This window comes from Rattus rattus, chromosome 15 (genome assembly GCF_011064425.1).
Source record: "Rattus rattus isolate New Zealand chromosome 15, Rrattus_CSIRO_v1, whole genome shotgun sequence".
NCBI classification, from domain to species: Eukaryota; Metazoa; Chordata; class Mammalia; order Rodentia; family Muridae; genus Rattus; species Rattus rattus.
The window spans coordinates 42,354,623-42,369,793 of NC_046168.1; the positions used below are offsets into that span (position 1 = coordinate 42,354,623).

Sequence of the window (15,171 nt, forward strand, 5' to 3'; positions counted from 1 at the left end):
CCCACCCACTTTGGCATGTCTATTGTTGATGTGCTTGTTCAGCTTATGTTTAGACAATCATGTTGGTAAGACTTTATGGCATAGATTCTGACATTCCTAGGAGACACAGTCTCACAACAAACTTCCAAATCCTATGCTACAGTCTTTAAGTAGCATTTCCCTGACAGTAAATTTCCTTGGAAAACACTTAGTACCAAACACTTTTGAAACAGGTACCTTTTTAAAAAAAAATATCTCTTTTATATTTTAAGTGATTTGTCTGTATGTCTGTGTACCATGTATATACCTGGTGCCTGTAGAGGCCAGTAGAGAGTGACAGATCCCCTGGGACTGGAGTTACAGGTAGTTGTGAGCCATCATGTCCCTGTTGGGAATTGAACTCAAATCTTCTGGGATAGTAGCCAGTGTACTGAAGCACTCAACCATCTCTAGTTTCAGGGATAAGCATCTTTTAGAACCAGTGGACATTAAAATGTAATGGCTTACTAGTTCTTTCAGCATACCAATTCATCCTTTTAATATGGCACAGATGATTTAAAAATGACAGTTGGTTAAAGGTGCATTCTATTCAAGAGAACATTGTGCCATGTATGATCACCATAGCGCACTTCCACAAAGGTCAGAACCACATAACACATCTGATCCTCTGTGGAGCAAGGGGAACACTTCCCCATTGCTGGTGGGAGTGGCAATGTGTACAGCCACTTTGGAAATCAATTTGTCAGTTCCTTAGAAGATTTGAAATAGTTCTACCTCAAGATCAGTTATACCACTTCTGGGCATATACCCAAAAGATGCCCCACCACATCACAAAGACACTTACACAACTATGTTCATAGCAGTTTTATTCATAATAGCCAGAAACTGAAAACAACCTATATGTCTCTAAACTGAAGAATCAATAAAGAATATATGGCACATCTACACAGTGGAATACTAATCAGCTATTAAAAACAAAGACACCATGAATTTTTCAGGCAAATGGATGAATCTTAAGAATATCATCCTGAATGAGGTAGCCCAGTCCTAAAAGGATATATATGGTATGTATTCACTTATAAGTGGATATTAGTCATACAATACAGGTAATATGCTACACTCCACAGACCCAAAGAAGCTAAACAAGAAGGAAGGCCCAAGTGAGGATGTTTGAATCTCACTTAGAATGAGGAATAAAATAGTCATAAGAGGCAGATGGAGGGAGGGAGCTGAGCGGAAGAGGCGATGGGGAGGGTAATGGGAGGATGGGGGCATTCAGGATCAGGTGTGGGGACAGATAGGAGGGATGACCAGATGACCATAAGAACGAATGGAAATCTGCAACTGGCAGAGGTGAAGAGGTATGGGAAGGCATCTCTAGGATGTGACAGAGATCTTGGATAAGGAAGGAACCCAAGGATCAATGGAATGAACTCAGCTGAGACTCACAGCATGGGGGATACGGAACCTGAAGAGGCTGCTTCCTGTAGCCAGGTAGGATCCCCAGTGGAGCTATAGAGACAGCAACCCACCCACAGAACTTTCAACCCAAAATTTACCCAGTGTACAAGAAATGCAGGGACAGGGGATGGAGCAGAGACTGGGGAAATGGCCAACCAATAACTATCCCAACTTGAGACTCATCCCATGGGCAAGCATGGGATGAGATTAAGCATCCTCTCAAGGGCCCTTCTTGTTAATTAGCTTCTTAGGGTCTGTGGATTGTAGCTTGGGTAGCCTGTACTTTATGGCTAATATCAACTTATAAATGAGTACGTACCATCCACATCCTTTTGGACCTGGGTTACCTCACTGAAGGCATGTGTCTAGTTCTAGCCATTTGCCTGCAAATTTCATAGTGCCCTTGTTCTTAATAGCTGAATAATACTTTGTTGTGTAAATGGACCACATTTTCTTTATCTGTTCTTCAGTTGAAGGACATTATTATGAATATTATGAATAAAGCTGCTGTGAACATAATGAGCAAGTGTCCATGTGGTGTGGTGGATCATCATTTGGGTATATAGGGAGGAGTAGTATAACTGGGTCTTGCAAGGGAACTATTCCAAATTTTCTGAGAAACCACCAAATCGATTTCCAGAATGTTTGTATAAGTTTGTTCTCCCACCAGCAATGGAGGAGTGTTCCCCTTGCTCTACATCCTCACCAGCATGTCCTGTCACTTGAGATTTTTGATCTTAGCCATTCTAATGAGTGTAAGGTGAAATCTTGGAGTTGTTTTGATTTGCATTTCCCTGATAACTAAGGACTTTGAACATTTCTCTAAGTGTTTCTCTGACATTTGGCATTCCTCTCTTGAGAATTCTCTGCATGGACTGACCCTGGGCTCCAACCTCATAGGTAGCAATGAATAACCTAGCAAGAGCACCAATGGAAGGGGAAGCCCTTGGTCCTGCCAAGACTGAACTCCCAGTGAACGTGATTATTGGGGAGAGGGCGGTAATAGGGGGAGGATGGGGAGGGGAACACCCACATAGAAGGGGATTGGGAGTAGTTAGGGGGATGTTGGCCTGGAAACCGGGAAAGGGAATAAAAATTGAAATGTAAATAAGAAATACCCAATTTAATAAAGATGGAGGGGGGGAAGAGAATTCTCTGTTTAGCTCTGTGTCCCATTTTTTAAATTGGGTTATTTGGTTTCTTGGTGTCTAACTACTTGAGTAGTTTATATATTTCAGATATAGCTCTCTGTTGGATATAGGGTTTGTGAAAATCTTTCCTCATTCTGTTGGCTGCTATTTGTCCTATTGTTGGTGTCCCTTGCCACCTTCTGTAGCCAGTCAGGACTTCCAAGTGGAAGGATAAGGACACCAACCCACCCATAAAATCTACCACCCAAAATGTGTCTTGCCTACAAGATTGCAGGGATAAAGTCGGAGCAGAGACTGAGGGAATGGCCAACCAATAACCGGCCCAACTTGAGAGCCATCCCATGGGCAAGAACCAATCCCTGACGCTATTAATGATACTCTGTTATGCTTCCAGACAGGAGCCTAGCATAACTATCCTCTGAGAGGATACACCCAGCAGTTGACTAAAACAGATGCAGAGACCTACAGCCAAATGTTAAATGGAGCTCAGATGTCTTGTGGAAGAGTTGGGGAAAGGATTGAGGGACCCAAAAAGGAAGGACACTCCATAAAAAGACCAAAAGAGTCAACTAACCTGGACCCTTGGGTGCCCCAAGAAACCGAACTACCAAGGAAAAGTGTACATGGGCTGGACCTACGCCCAAATGTGCAACTTAGTTTCCATTCAGGTCCCCCAAAAATGGAAGCAGAGGCTATCCCTAACTCTGTACCTGCCTGGGGATCCTGCTCCCCTAACTGGGCTGCCTTGTCTGGCCTCAGTGGGAAAAGATGTGCCTAGTCTTCCAGAGACTTGATGTGCAGGGTGGGTTGGTACCCAGGGAGTGGAGGGGACCCCTCTTCATAAGAGGAGAAGTGGAGGGGGTGAGTGAAGGCTGTGTGAGGGGATACTGGGAGGAGAAAGAGACAGCCAGGACTACACAGAAAAACCTGTGTCAAAAAAACCAAGAAAAAAAAAGAATTGGGCTTCTCACTTTTGGGTATGCATATCTTCCCCCCAGATGGCTGTCAAATATCAGACAAAATTCCGAGTTCCAACATGAAAGATCTTGTATTCCCTAAGCTATGGGAGTGGTCTATCAGGAACAGATAAAAACTCAGAAAGCAAGAAGAAAGCGTTTAGGACAGAGTCATCGGCAGGAAATGCCTGGTTGAGATCGTTTGGGCAAAAGCGGCAGTTTATTCGTGTCTTGCAAACATACAGTGCTGGCACAAAGGGACAGACAGCATCTCCCTTACACCATGCTTTCCTCCCGAACACTACTGAACTACAACAAGTCAGAACAAGTCATCACTGAATCACACAGTTCTTCAGACATGGCAACCTCCCTGTCCGGGTGGTTAGACTGGCTAAGCAGACAAAAAAGTTAATTTACATGTTTAATACAGTGCAGGAAATTTAGCAGAATTGGATATTCACGTTGATATTGTAATACACTATAAACAGTACAGTTTTCAGAAGTAATGAGGTCACATATCTCCCTGCCTGTTTCAATATTTTTCTTGCTTTTCTCCTTTCTTTGCGGTTCTCTTCTTTTCCCTTAAAACCAGCTATAAATAGTTTCAATCGACTTACACCGTCAAAACACTTTAAATCGTAAAACTATTTACAATTTTAAAAGTATTTGTTGTCAGATTTGTTCTCTATTTAAAAAAAACAATAAACATCCTGTAAACTGGATCACCATCAACTTCCTGCCGCTCCGTAGGATTCTTGGAAATGGTGCCTCTTGACATTAGAGCTCCGAGCTACACTACATCCCATGGCCTATGACATCAAATGTACACACATAAGGAGGCGAGTGGCCTCCCCAACTCCACACGACCGCAGCTCACTCCATGATAGTCTCAGCCTGCTGAGTAGGCAGAGATGACAGATGACATTGTCACTGGATGACTATGAGTGTGGGGAAAGCGTAAAGTCTTTTGTACAAACAGAATGAGATAGATCTCCTTATAGAAAGTCGGACTTTTGTTGTAGTCATAAAAAGCACGGACAAGTGGTTCGGAAATACATTTTCATTGAATTTACAAACACTGTGATATCAAACACATTCTCAAAAATGCCAAAGCACTGACACAAAACTTGACTCGAAGGTAAAATTTCCAGTAGACATTAACTCTAACTTGCATATTTAATAATTCGGCTGGACCTAAGTCACCCTCATGAGTCTCCAATGACTCAAATATAAAGACATCGCCATTGAACTAAGTCTTCCCAGGAAATGCCAGAAATCTGCTTGCCTTGCACAAGTTTCGCAAGAATTTCAGAACTTAGCATTGGGGAGTGGCACAAGACACGATTCTTTAAGCTATCTTAAAAATAACAGCTCAGAACGAACTGGTCCCCAAAGACAGTTGGAGAACATACTGTCTGCCATTTTTACAGCCTAACTATATTTTGTGAATATTTGTAAATTCTGAAAGGCTTACTCTTTTCTTGTCTCAGTCTTTTACATAATGTGGTTGACTTCAACCTGACCATGAATTTCACAAGTTTTTTTTTCTTTTCTTTCGTTCCTTTTTAAATAGCTTAGTTCTTCCTGGGAAAGAATAAGTTAAAAAACTTAGGTGGCCATGTCCACTGTGAGGGGGAAAGACAATCTTGAAAATACACTTGTACACTGATAGATTTTTATATAAAAAACAACTGTATTCCTAACTGAAATTCTAGCTTAGGTTTGTTTTTTTTCCCACTAAATAGTCTGACAACTTCACAAAGGTAAGTAGGAGTATCTTAGGCCACACTGAGGCTTCTGACAGGCAGTGAATAATTCAAGACCATGGTTCTTAGGTGAAGTTAAATTTTACATGACTCACATGGGATGGAACAAAAAAAATCTCATTTTAACCACAGTGTTCTTCAATTCAGCCCTTTAATAAATTAATTTCTCAACTTCTTTGCTGTCTTTATGAAATGAACCTAAGCTACCCCTTTTATGATGAGATTGTATCAAATAATTACAATGGAAATGACAGCATACACTAATATATAAGACAATCATTTGTACATGACTTAGTTAACTAAAAAACAGACTTGAGGACATTTTGGAAATATCTTTGGATTTAAATAAAACCTATCTCCCCAACCTGAAGAAACATGGATTAATTTTCATACAAAAAAGGTGTGGTTCCCATTTTTAACTCTTAACAATCACCTGATTTTCACTACCAAGGCAAAAATGAAATCACCCACAACACACATCTGTGACTTGAGGTTAAGCTAGAATGCTCATAACAGGCTTGGTTGGCCCACTTAACACACACAGAGGGAAACAGTATCTTATGAAAACTTGGCCAACGCCTCTAATAAAAGAGGAAATTATCATAATACACATTTACAGCTATCTTCTGGTCTACTAATTTAATCCACTTCTAACCAAAACAAATAAATAGTAAAGTAGCTTGCTGGGCCACAAGCTTACAATCGCGTATAAGAAAGAAAACTGCTTCTCGCCTAGTAAAAACCTTTACGTTGTAGCTGGTGACCAGGAAGCTAACCATCACAGAGCATATGCCACTTAGCAATTTGTCTCCTGGGGAAGTCACAGATCTCCTTCCAGTGCCCCCCACCACTTCCTTCTGCTGTGGCACCCAGGACCAACCGCCCAATCACCTCATTTCGGGATCCCCTTTCGGAATCCAAAACTAAAAATTCAACACTTATTTCTTCAAGACTCTCACAAGGAATATCAAAGACAAACAGTTCGTTGAACACTGCGTTGGGAGTGCACTTTTTCACGTGAGTCTTCTTTTTAGAGATTCTCTTCTTGGCATGGTACAGGTTCACTTTGACGTAGGGATCTGCAATGGTATACAACAAGTGTTATGTTGGCAACAGTGAGCTGCAGGGCTGGCCTCCTTAGAGGACATGGCACCCCAGGACAGTGGAAATGAGGATCTTACAACATAAACAAGTCTAAACAGATGGGAAGTGAGAATAGGTTTCACTCTCCTCTTTTAAATTAAATTGAAAATAATGAAGAATAGAAACCAGTCCTTGACTGATGTCAGGGAAGATAGAGAACGCTGCTCACTGCCTACTAATAATGAATTGCATAAACTGAGGGGAAGGCAAACCTTTCCCTGTCTGAGCTCTCTCACTTTGGGCTCTTGGTGAGCCTGTCTCTGGGTGGGTGCTTGCTAAACAGGGATTTGGAAAGCATACTGGTCAAATACCTGTCCTTTAGGTTTTCTGCAGGTGGTTACCAGAGTTGATCTTTCCTGTGACACTCTTGCGGAATCATGTGACTTTCTCTATCACGCAATTAACTGTTTTTGATTACTGTACATATGCTATGTATCTTCATGATCCCAAGTTTTAAGAACCCATCATCAATTTCTACAACCAAATAATAACAATACCACTATGTGATTCTTTATTAAAATATATATTTCTAGTTTTCAAAATGCCCCTCAAGTATCATTGTGCCCAATTGCTCTAGTGCTTAAGAGATATAGAAGATACTACACTAAGAAGCAGAAAGGTGACTATTTTAACTAAGATCATTTCAACCCATAACTTAGCTCGTTTTCTTATTACAGTCTACAACAAACGTTTTTATTTTTCAGATTTATTCAAAACTAAAATGTAATTCTTAAAGCACATACAGTATTAGAAGAAAAGTAATGAGGTCATTAAAGATGCAGATGAGTAAACTCGTGTGAAATGCAAAACTTCAACTCTTTCTGAGCAATACTAGGGCTTCATTTGTCCTCTTCGTTTGTCTTTGCTTGAAATAGGTTAGACAGTTAGAGACCGAACTCCAGTATTTCAGAAGCGAACTCACCTGAAAGTCCAGACACATCAGATTTCGGTAGGTGCCGCGCTTTTAAGACAACCACAGTGAGCGTGTTTGTAGTGGACTGATAACAGAGGGAGACCAGAAGTTCACCCCGTCCAGAAGACTTCTAACAAAGAGAAACACCGTGGACGTAGTTTTAATCTTCAGCTTTCGTATTCTCATCACAAAACATACAGCAACATAATAGCTTTGTTATTTTAATGTCATGTTCCTATTTGTTTTTTTTATTTTAACAGGCTAAGAAATCTCAGAAACTGCTTTTGTGCCGCTCCATAATGATTAAAACCATTGCCTGCCATCTTGTGGTTGTTTCAGGTACTACAGAATGCTAAAATTTGCAAAGATTTGACCACACCCAGTACTTACACATGTTTTGAAGGGTATTATATCATACTTTCCAGAGGATTGGCTTTTTTCTTTTCTTTTTTTCTTTTTTTGGCTTTTGATATTTAATGACACCTCTAATCTTCAAAGTCATAAAATGCATAATCTTATCAACTAATATGTATAGGATCACATGGTTGATATTTTATTTTATTTTAAATTCTTGACTATTGGCTTTAGTGGCATTTGAACTCAAGCCAAGGAAAATTTATTCTGTATCTAACAATGATTCTGGACCAGGGACATGATGCAGTTAGAATTCTTGTCCTTTCATAGTCAAAGTCTCTTTCCATCCAAGGACAAAATAAATAAATTTAAATGCTTGAGAGAATTGACTGAAACTTTAAAATTTTGGTTTGAGGCAGTAACAGATCCTTTCATTGAAGGCTACTCATATTTAGTTTTATATGAAAGGCATTACCTAAGACAGCTAAGAATGTGACTTGTGCCAAGCTTTAACTAAAACTAACAAAACAGTAACACGGGACTTGCTTATACTTGAGAACAGCTAAAGAAAAACCAGTCAAAAAAAAAGAGCTAAAGCTGAAGAAAATCGCCTAAAACCAAGCAGTTGTACAAAAAGGCAGACCAAGGAAAGCAAGAAAACAGTCACGAAGCTCTTTGATCCTCATGGGCCCCAATCAGTCAGGTGCCTCAGACAAGCTGTGCAACTCTCTGGGCCTGAATTTCACTGCTGCCAGTACATACAAGACAGGAAAACGATTACAAAACATTCTAAAGATATTTTTAGCTCCAAAATATTGTGATTTTAAAAAATCACAAATAATGTGGCTGTTGTTTTCTTAAGTTGTGGCAAATCATTCTGAAACACCACGATTAGGGTCAGTGCAGTTTATATTTAAAGCAGGAAAGGATTTTCTTTGCTAAATTGATGTAATGTCATTTCCCAATTATCTAAGATCTTTCAAAGGAGTCCAAGTCAGATGGCAGGGTAACACACTTCCTGTATGCAGCAAATAAAAATGGACATCCGGAAGTCATCAGGACAACCCCTTGTCTGAAAGCAATTTCACTAAAAGTGCATTTGAATACCACATCCTGAGAAAGAACTGGCTTAAGTTTTCACCTCAGTTTCAAATTCAGTTACTCTGAACCGAAACACCTCAATAACATATGCTAAGAGGCACACAAGTGAATTTTAAAGTAGCAGTCTTTTTCAAAATATTTAAATACCTTTTACACGAAAGAAGCATAACTATCATGAAGTATGTTCTCTTACTTTTTTTACCACAAAGATTGCTTGAGCATTTCGGTTGTGGGTTAAACATCCTTTTGCCCTCTCTAGTCCCTTGGTCTCTGTTTACTATTGCCCACAGTAATTAAGGATAATGTGTGCCAACCCATGATTGGAATGAAAATACCATAGATTTTTTAAAACCCTACACTAAACAGTCCTTATAGATACCTAGATGCTTATGGAATTACCTTAGCATTTCTCTTGATGATCTCTCTAGTCATTAACATTTTCCCGTCTGATAATTCAATCCCTGAAAGAGGAACAAGGACTTCTCCAATGACATCATCTCTTGAAAACCTGTCAAAGCTCAAGACTGTGAAGTGCAGGGACAGCTCTTGGATGTGGGGATAAGGGATCCCATAGAATGTGAAGGTTTCGTCAAAAACGGGGTCCAGCGTCTTCCTCAGCACTCTGGTTTTCACTTTGTGCTTCTTCTCCGGTAAGATTGTCATCTTGATGTACGGGTCAGAGGTCATGGATTGTTCATCCATGGCTGGTAAGCCCTGGGCTTCCTTGATGTTCACCACAAATGCTTTCTTCTCGAAGTTGTACTCTAGAGACAAGAAGAGGGTGCCCAGCTTCTCCTGTTTCTCCTCCGAAGTGAGGGAAGTGCTGGACTTCAAGCTCTCAGGGGAGACGGCCTCCTTTTCCGTCTCCGTAAAGAGCTTTGGGGTGACATTTTCCAGATCAGAGGAGCTGCCAGCTTTGGGGTTGGTTTTGGGGAAATTGCCATTGAGGTCTCGCTTCTCGAGATCAAGATGCAGGGAAAGGTTAGGCAAAGCTGCTTTTCGCTTCGCTTCACTCTTGTCGTCTCCTCCAAACTTCTTCTTGCTACTTAGGTTTTCTGGGTAGATATCAACTCCTTTAAGCACGTGCACAAACTTGTAAGGAGGAGTCTTGTTGGACTTAGCGGATCTTCTCTGGCAGCAGATCCAGGCAAAGAGAGACACAGTGAAGACCAGGCCAAAAGCACTGAAGATGCCCACCACTGTGGGAATTTCATCTGAAAAACCAATTGACCAATGGCATACATTAAAGGATCAGAACTGAAAGGGGAGACTATAGGGAAAACGTAATAGAGCTAGCCCCTGCTGAAAATTGGGAAGATTGAATTACTTCCCTACAGTTCTCGGCATGAGCAATAGTGACGTTTCCCACTAACTTGAGGTCTAAACATAGCCCTATGTGACACGCATAAAAATACATTATGATTTGAAACACCTTCACTTCAGTAGATTCTCATAAATAAATGAAAGTGTATCTGGAATAAACGCAGGGTCATGTTTGATATTCTCACCCTGGCTTTGTTTAACTCAGGTTTACAATAATATGAGGAAGTATAATTGTCATATTTGGGGGCTTTCCAAAAGCATCAGTGTCACACGTACACACACACACACACACACACACACACACACACACACACACTCCTCTATATCTTTATTCACCCAGAATTCAGGCAGGAAACAAAAAAGAATACCTTAAAGACAGTAGTCCACACAACTAAAAACTGATGGGAAAAAAGCATGGCCATTGGCTATTGTTATAAACTTATTAAAATGTCCATTCTAGTTGTAGGACATGATAAAAAACATTTCTTAATAAGGTAAAAAGACAGTAAAATAACATCCATAGTATGGTAATGGCATGTAATTAATTTATAACATTACAATCCCCTTGTATATATGAACCTAAAATCCTTCAAGCACTGAATTACCCAAAGTTAATCTATGTGGGTTAAACAGAATAATGTGGTCATAATCATTCTCAAACTGTGAGTGTGGAGTGAGTATAGGTAATTTAGAGTTCAATTTTATCCTTGCATATTTCTGTATGGCAAAGGGTAATAGAATTGAAAATGCCATTGTTCTCTTAACTTAGAACAGATTAAGTCATTGGCATTCGGTGGCATGCCACCAGTGACTGTACACGAAGCACATATCATTTAACACGCAAGCACATGTTCAGTAGTTGTAACACTGCTTGTATGTCTGACACAGTGACACAACTAAGTAAGCCTTTAGCATAAAGTGAACAGAGCAGATAAAGTGTAATGTACATTTACCTCTATTTTATCTGGGTTTTATTTTAAATAGAGAATACAAAGCATAAAAGTCCCAGCCCAAAAAGGGTTAATACTTTCTAAGACCAAGAAGAGGAATCTTTACATCTCTTCTCCATCTCCTAAATAATCTTCTCATCTACTTCAGAATCCTAAAAGTGAACTCAAAGGAAGTCAGGTGGAGACACAGTAAGAGAAGCATCTGAGGTTAAATATAAAATCTATAACTTAATTCTAGGAATAAACTGAATCCTTGTAAAGATAAAGTGAAGCTTTGAACCTTCTAAATAGAAAAAAGTGAATGCTACCTAGAAGAAAGAAGAGGAGGAGGGAGAGGGGAAGAAGAGGAGGAGAAAGGAGAGGAGGAGGAGAGGAGGAAGAATACGAGAAAGAAGAGTGAGTTAATCAGCTGAACAGTATCAGCTTCTTTCCCTTCTATTCAAGTCTTTGTCACACACACACACACACACACACACACACACACACACACACACACAATCTAATAACGCAGGGCAAGGCAACAAAAGCAAACTCGGGAACTAAGAAATTCTTCAGCCAATATAAGGACAATAAAAGCAGTTAAAGTCATTATTTCTAAGTAGACAGACAACTAAGGAAACATTCTCACAAGGGTAGTCTCTGAAAATACCCCACTGTGAGAAAATTTCTGACTTCAAATCAGTAACTGAGTGTAAATATCACACACACACACACACACACACACACACACACACACACACATAAATCCAAGATGAAAGACTGAGAAAATCATTTATGAATATTTTATTGTATCTAATATTCACAACACCCAAGATAGTATGGGCTCCTATTTTGCTAATGTAACTACTGGTACTGTGTTTAGCTTTTGAGAGCACAGATTATGTCCTCACCACTCTTATTAGTCACAATTATCATACATTAGAGATACTCTCAATAATTTCTTCATCCTTTAACCTAAAAACACAGATAAAACCCTGATCTCTGTTCCCATTTTCTAGAATATAATTGGATCTAGACATGTCCATTGATTTTCTAAAAGGTATGTCTAATTTATTCACTGAGGCAGACAAGGAGATCATAATCACAAAATTTTGGAATTTGAACAGGAAAAGCAATCTAGAAAGCAGCAGCTCTAAGCCAAGTTTTGAGCGGCTTTTACTTGTAACTGTACAGCGCTGGACTCCAGAAAGCTCAACCAGAGACAAGAAATAGGCCGAAGCCGGTTGTTGTAAAGTACCCAGAACTACAGTATCACGGAATTTTATCTGTCATTGGCAACATTCTTCAGGGATGCAGGAAAGCATAGCAGAGAAATTTATGACAGCGAAATAGAACACTCATCTCAACCCCTCAACGTACAAGTTATTTTATGCCATATCAACTCTTACGTAACCGAAGGCGTATGTAGCTTTTCCTAAAAGATTTACACACAAATAGGAACCATCCAGAAAATAAATAAAGCAGTATTCTAACAACAGATGTCCTTTTCTTTCCTCAGCTCGGGGTGCAGCTCACAGAGCCGCGTGAACATTCGGGAACTTCTGGAAGGTGAAATCACACGGCAATGTTAAGGAGAGAAATACCAAGAGAAGGAAGTAAGCCACAATTAACCATCTGCTGCTCTCGTCTTCCCTTCAGATTAGCTACTTGAAAATATACATATTCAACATCCAGTAGAGAGCAAAGCACGGCACAGCCCCTGAGCCAAGCCACAGCCCCAAGTTCAGCAACTTGCTCACCGAATTCCACGCGGCTGGTGGTGATAGGAGCCATGTTTTCTGCGTGCTCTGTCCGAGGTGCTGAAAGAACTCCAGGCAGATTCACCTGGAAGGACCCTGAAACAAGGCTTCCAGGGGAAACACGGGGGATCCGGGGACCGGCCGCGGCAGCGGGAGGGGCTGGAGGAAGGTCCGCGCTCTCTATCAGCAATGTGCCACCCTGCCCTGTTCCTGTTGGCTCTTCTGAAAAGCTTGTCTCCGAGACTCCAGACGTGGCTGAAACCCGAATTGACGCAATCCTGACGCTACAGGGCTGAAATCAGCACCTGCCCTCCCCCTCCTCCCTCCAGCCGCTCCTCCTCGCCCTCCTTCTGGCACCCTCCCTCCTCTCTTGAGGATTCAGCGCACATTCACCAATTATTTTAACTGTTGGGCTACTAGGTTTTAACCATGCTATTCTGTTAGACTCGGAGCCACACGGAGATGCGTCCGGAAACGTATCTTTGACAGTACTTAAGCCAAGATTCTCCTGATGATATACAGACATTAAAATAAACGGGTCCTACTTATCAGACTATCATAATTTATAAAAGGAATACAGAGTAAAGAGAAGGAAGTCTCCAAGTCAAATGACCCACTGTAAGACGAATTTCTTAAAATATTCTGTGAACTATTGCATGCATGCCATACTTATCACATTTGGAGGAAATCCACTACAAATTGTTATATTAAAAATAACCATGTACTTACTACCAGTTTTTAGTCTAAACATTAGGGTGATGTCGTTGCTGCTTTCTGGCCTGTCAGCTATTTTCCTTTTAATATTTGACATCTGACCAGTTAAGACTCTTGGGAATAGATGGAATTAATTCTAACTGTTTAAATTTATTCTCAGACATGACTTTAAATATTTGGACACTGCTGATATAAGTAATATTTACAGTCAAATGTTCTGGCCTCTAATAGGTTTCTTCAAACAAATAACAAGAGTTGGACCAAATCTGAAATAATATTGTTACCAGTTACTTTCAAAGGACTGCTATTCTGGAATGAGGATCTGAAGAAAAAAAAAATACGGTGTCGTATTTTGATTAATTTGAATCTTAAGGGTATTACTTTTTTAAAACAAACACTTAGCAGATTTTTTTATTAACTTAATATACATTTGGTGTTATTCCTTTCCGGTTCCAGAAACATCCCCTAATCCCTTCCTCCCTTCTTTATGGGTGTTCCTCCCCATCCTCCCCATTGCCTCCCCCAACAATCTAGTTCACTGGGGTTCCAATCTTAGTTTTCAATGGTCCACTTAGCAGATTTATAAAAAGAAAAATACTGTACAATGTTTTACACACACACACACACACACACACACACACACCTTTGCTCTGGAATTCAATAAACAAGTGCAATTGAGTATGTGCTGTGATGTATGACGCTGAGGCATGAGGTTGTCTCCGAATACTACTGTACAGGAGACAGGTGTCTGCGCAGTGGCAAACGGCTGCCCCAAGCGCCAGCCGTGTGTCTGGGGAGGCGCTGGTTTCAGCCCTCTGCATCATGGAAAATTTTCTAAGTCAAAGCCTCTTTGCTTTCCTTTCCACCAGCTCCCACACACGTGGCACTGAAGTGTCTCTTTGAATAGACTTTTTTTAAACCTCACGTCGCGCTACAGCTTGCAAACACAATTGTCATGTTCCCATAGCAGTGACCGTGCTAATGTCAAAAGCAACCCAAACCTCAGGTAGGCTGCCTTCAGCCCTACACGCATGCACCAGCTGAAAGCGCTCTGTTCCGTGAGAGGGCATTAACTTGTAATCGTTTCACAGTAATCTGATCATATATAAATTGCATTAAAGTATGTTTCCCATCTAAGTCGTTTAACATACGGTTAGGCTCATTTGTCATAAACAAAAATATAGTCTGTGTATGTCATATTAAAATTATTACTTCATTAACTATAGCTTCATATGGTAAAATGGTGTATAAAACCTGCCTAGATTCTTTAAACAGTATTTCCCCAAAACTCAACCCCTTCCTATTTCATTACTTGCTTTAAAAGCAAACTGAAAATAAATACCATTAATCAAAACCCGAACTTTCTTTTTCATTTGATAAATATCACTTTAGCATTTATACCATCCCTAGACAAGGTTCAAGCAGCATCAGATTAAGAGTGGAATCCACAGAGAAAATCCTGGAAATCTCTGATTGAGAACTGTGCCCTACCACATTGTTGCATTGTTCTTTCAGATCTAGCAAACTAGCAATCAATTTGCTGACATTGCCCAATCTGATTCTTGCAGCCCGGAGAAGGGAGGAGGGGTTGTTGCTAGGTAACCGGCCTTTTGCCACCCAA

The 15,171-nt window shown here is 40.3% G+C and overlaps 1 protein-coding gene across 1 annotated transcript; it reads right to left on the reverse strand.

The window, feature by feature from the left end:
• Positions 1-3,739: 3,739 nt before the first annotated feature.
• Syt4 (synaptotagmin 4) lies at positions 3,740-13,117 on the reverse strand. The gene is made up of 4 exons (XM_032885594.1): positions 12,837-13,117; positions 9,224-10,038; positions 7,379-7,499; positions 3,740-6,392 (listed from the first exon to the last, which is right to left on the reverse strand). Exons 1-4 carry the CDS (start codon positions 12,868-12,870, stop codon positions 6,085-6,087), a joined length of 1,278 nt encoding a protein of 425 aa, XP_032741485.1. The 5' UTR covers positions 12,871-13,117; the 3' UTR covers positions 3,740-6,084.
• Positions 13,118-15,171: the final 2,054 nt, after the last annotated feature.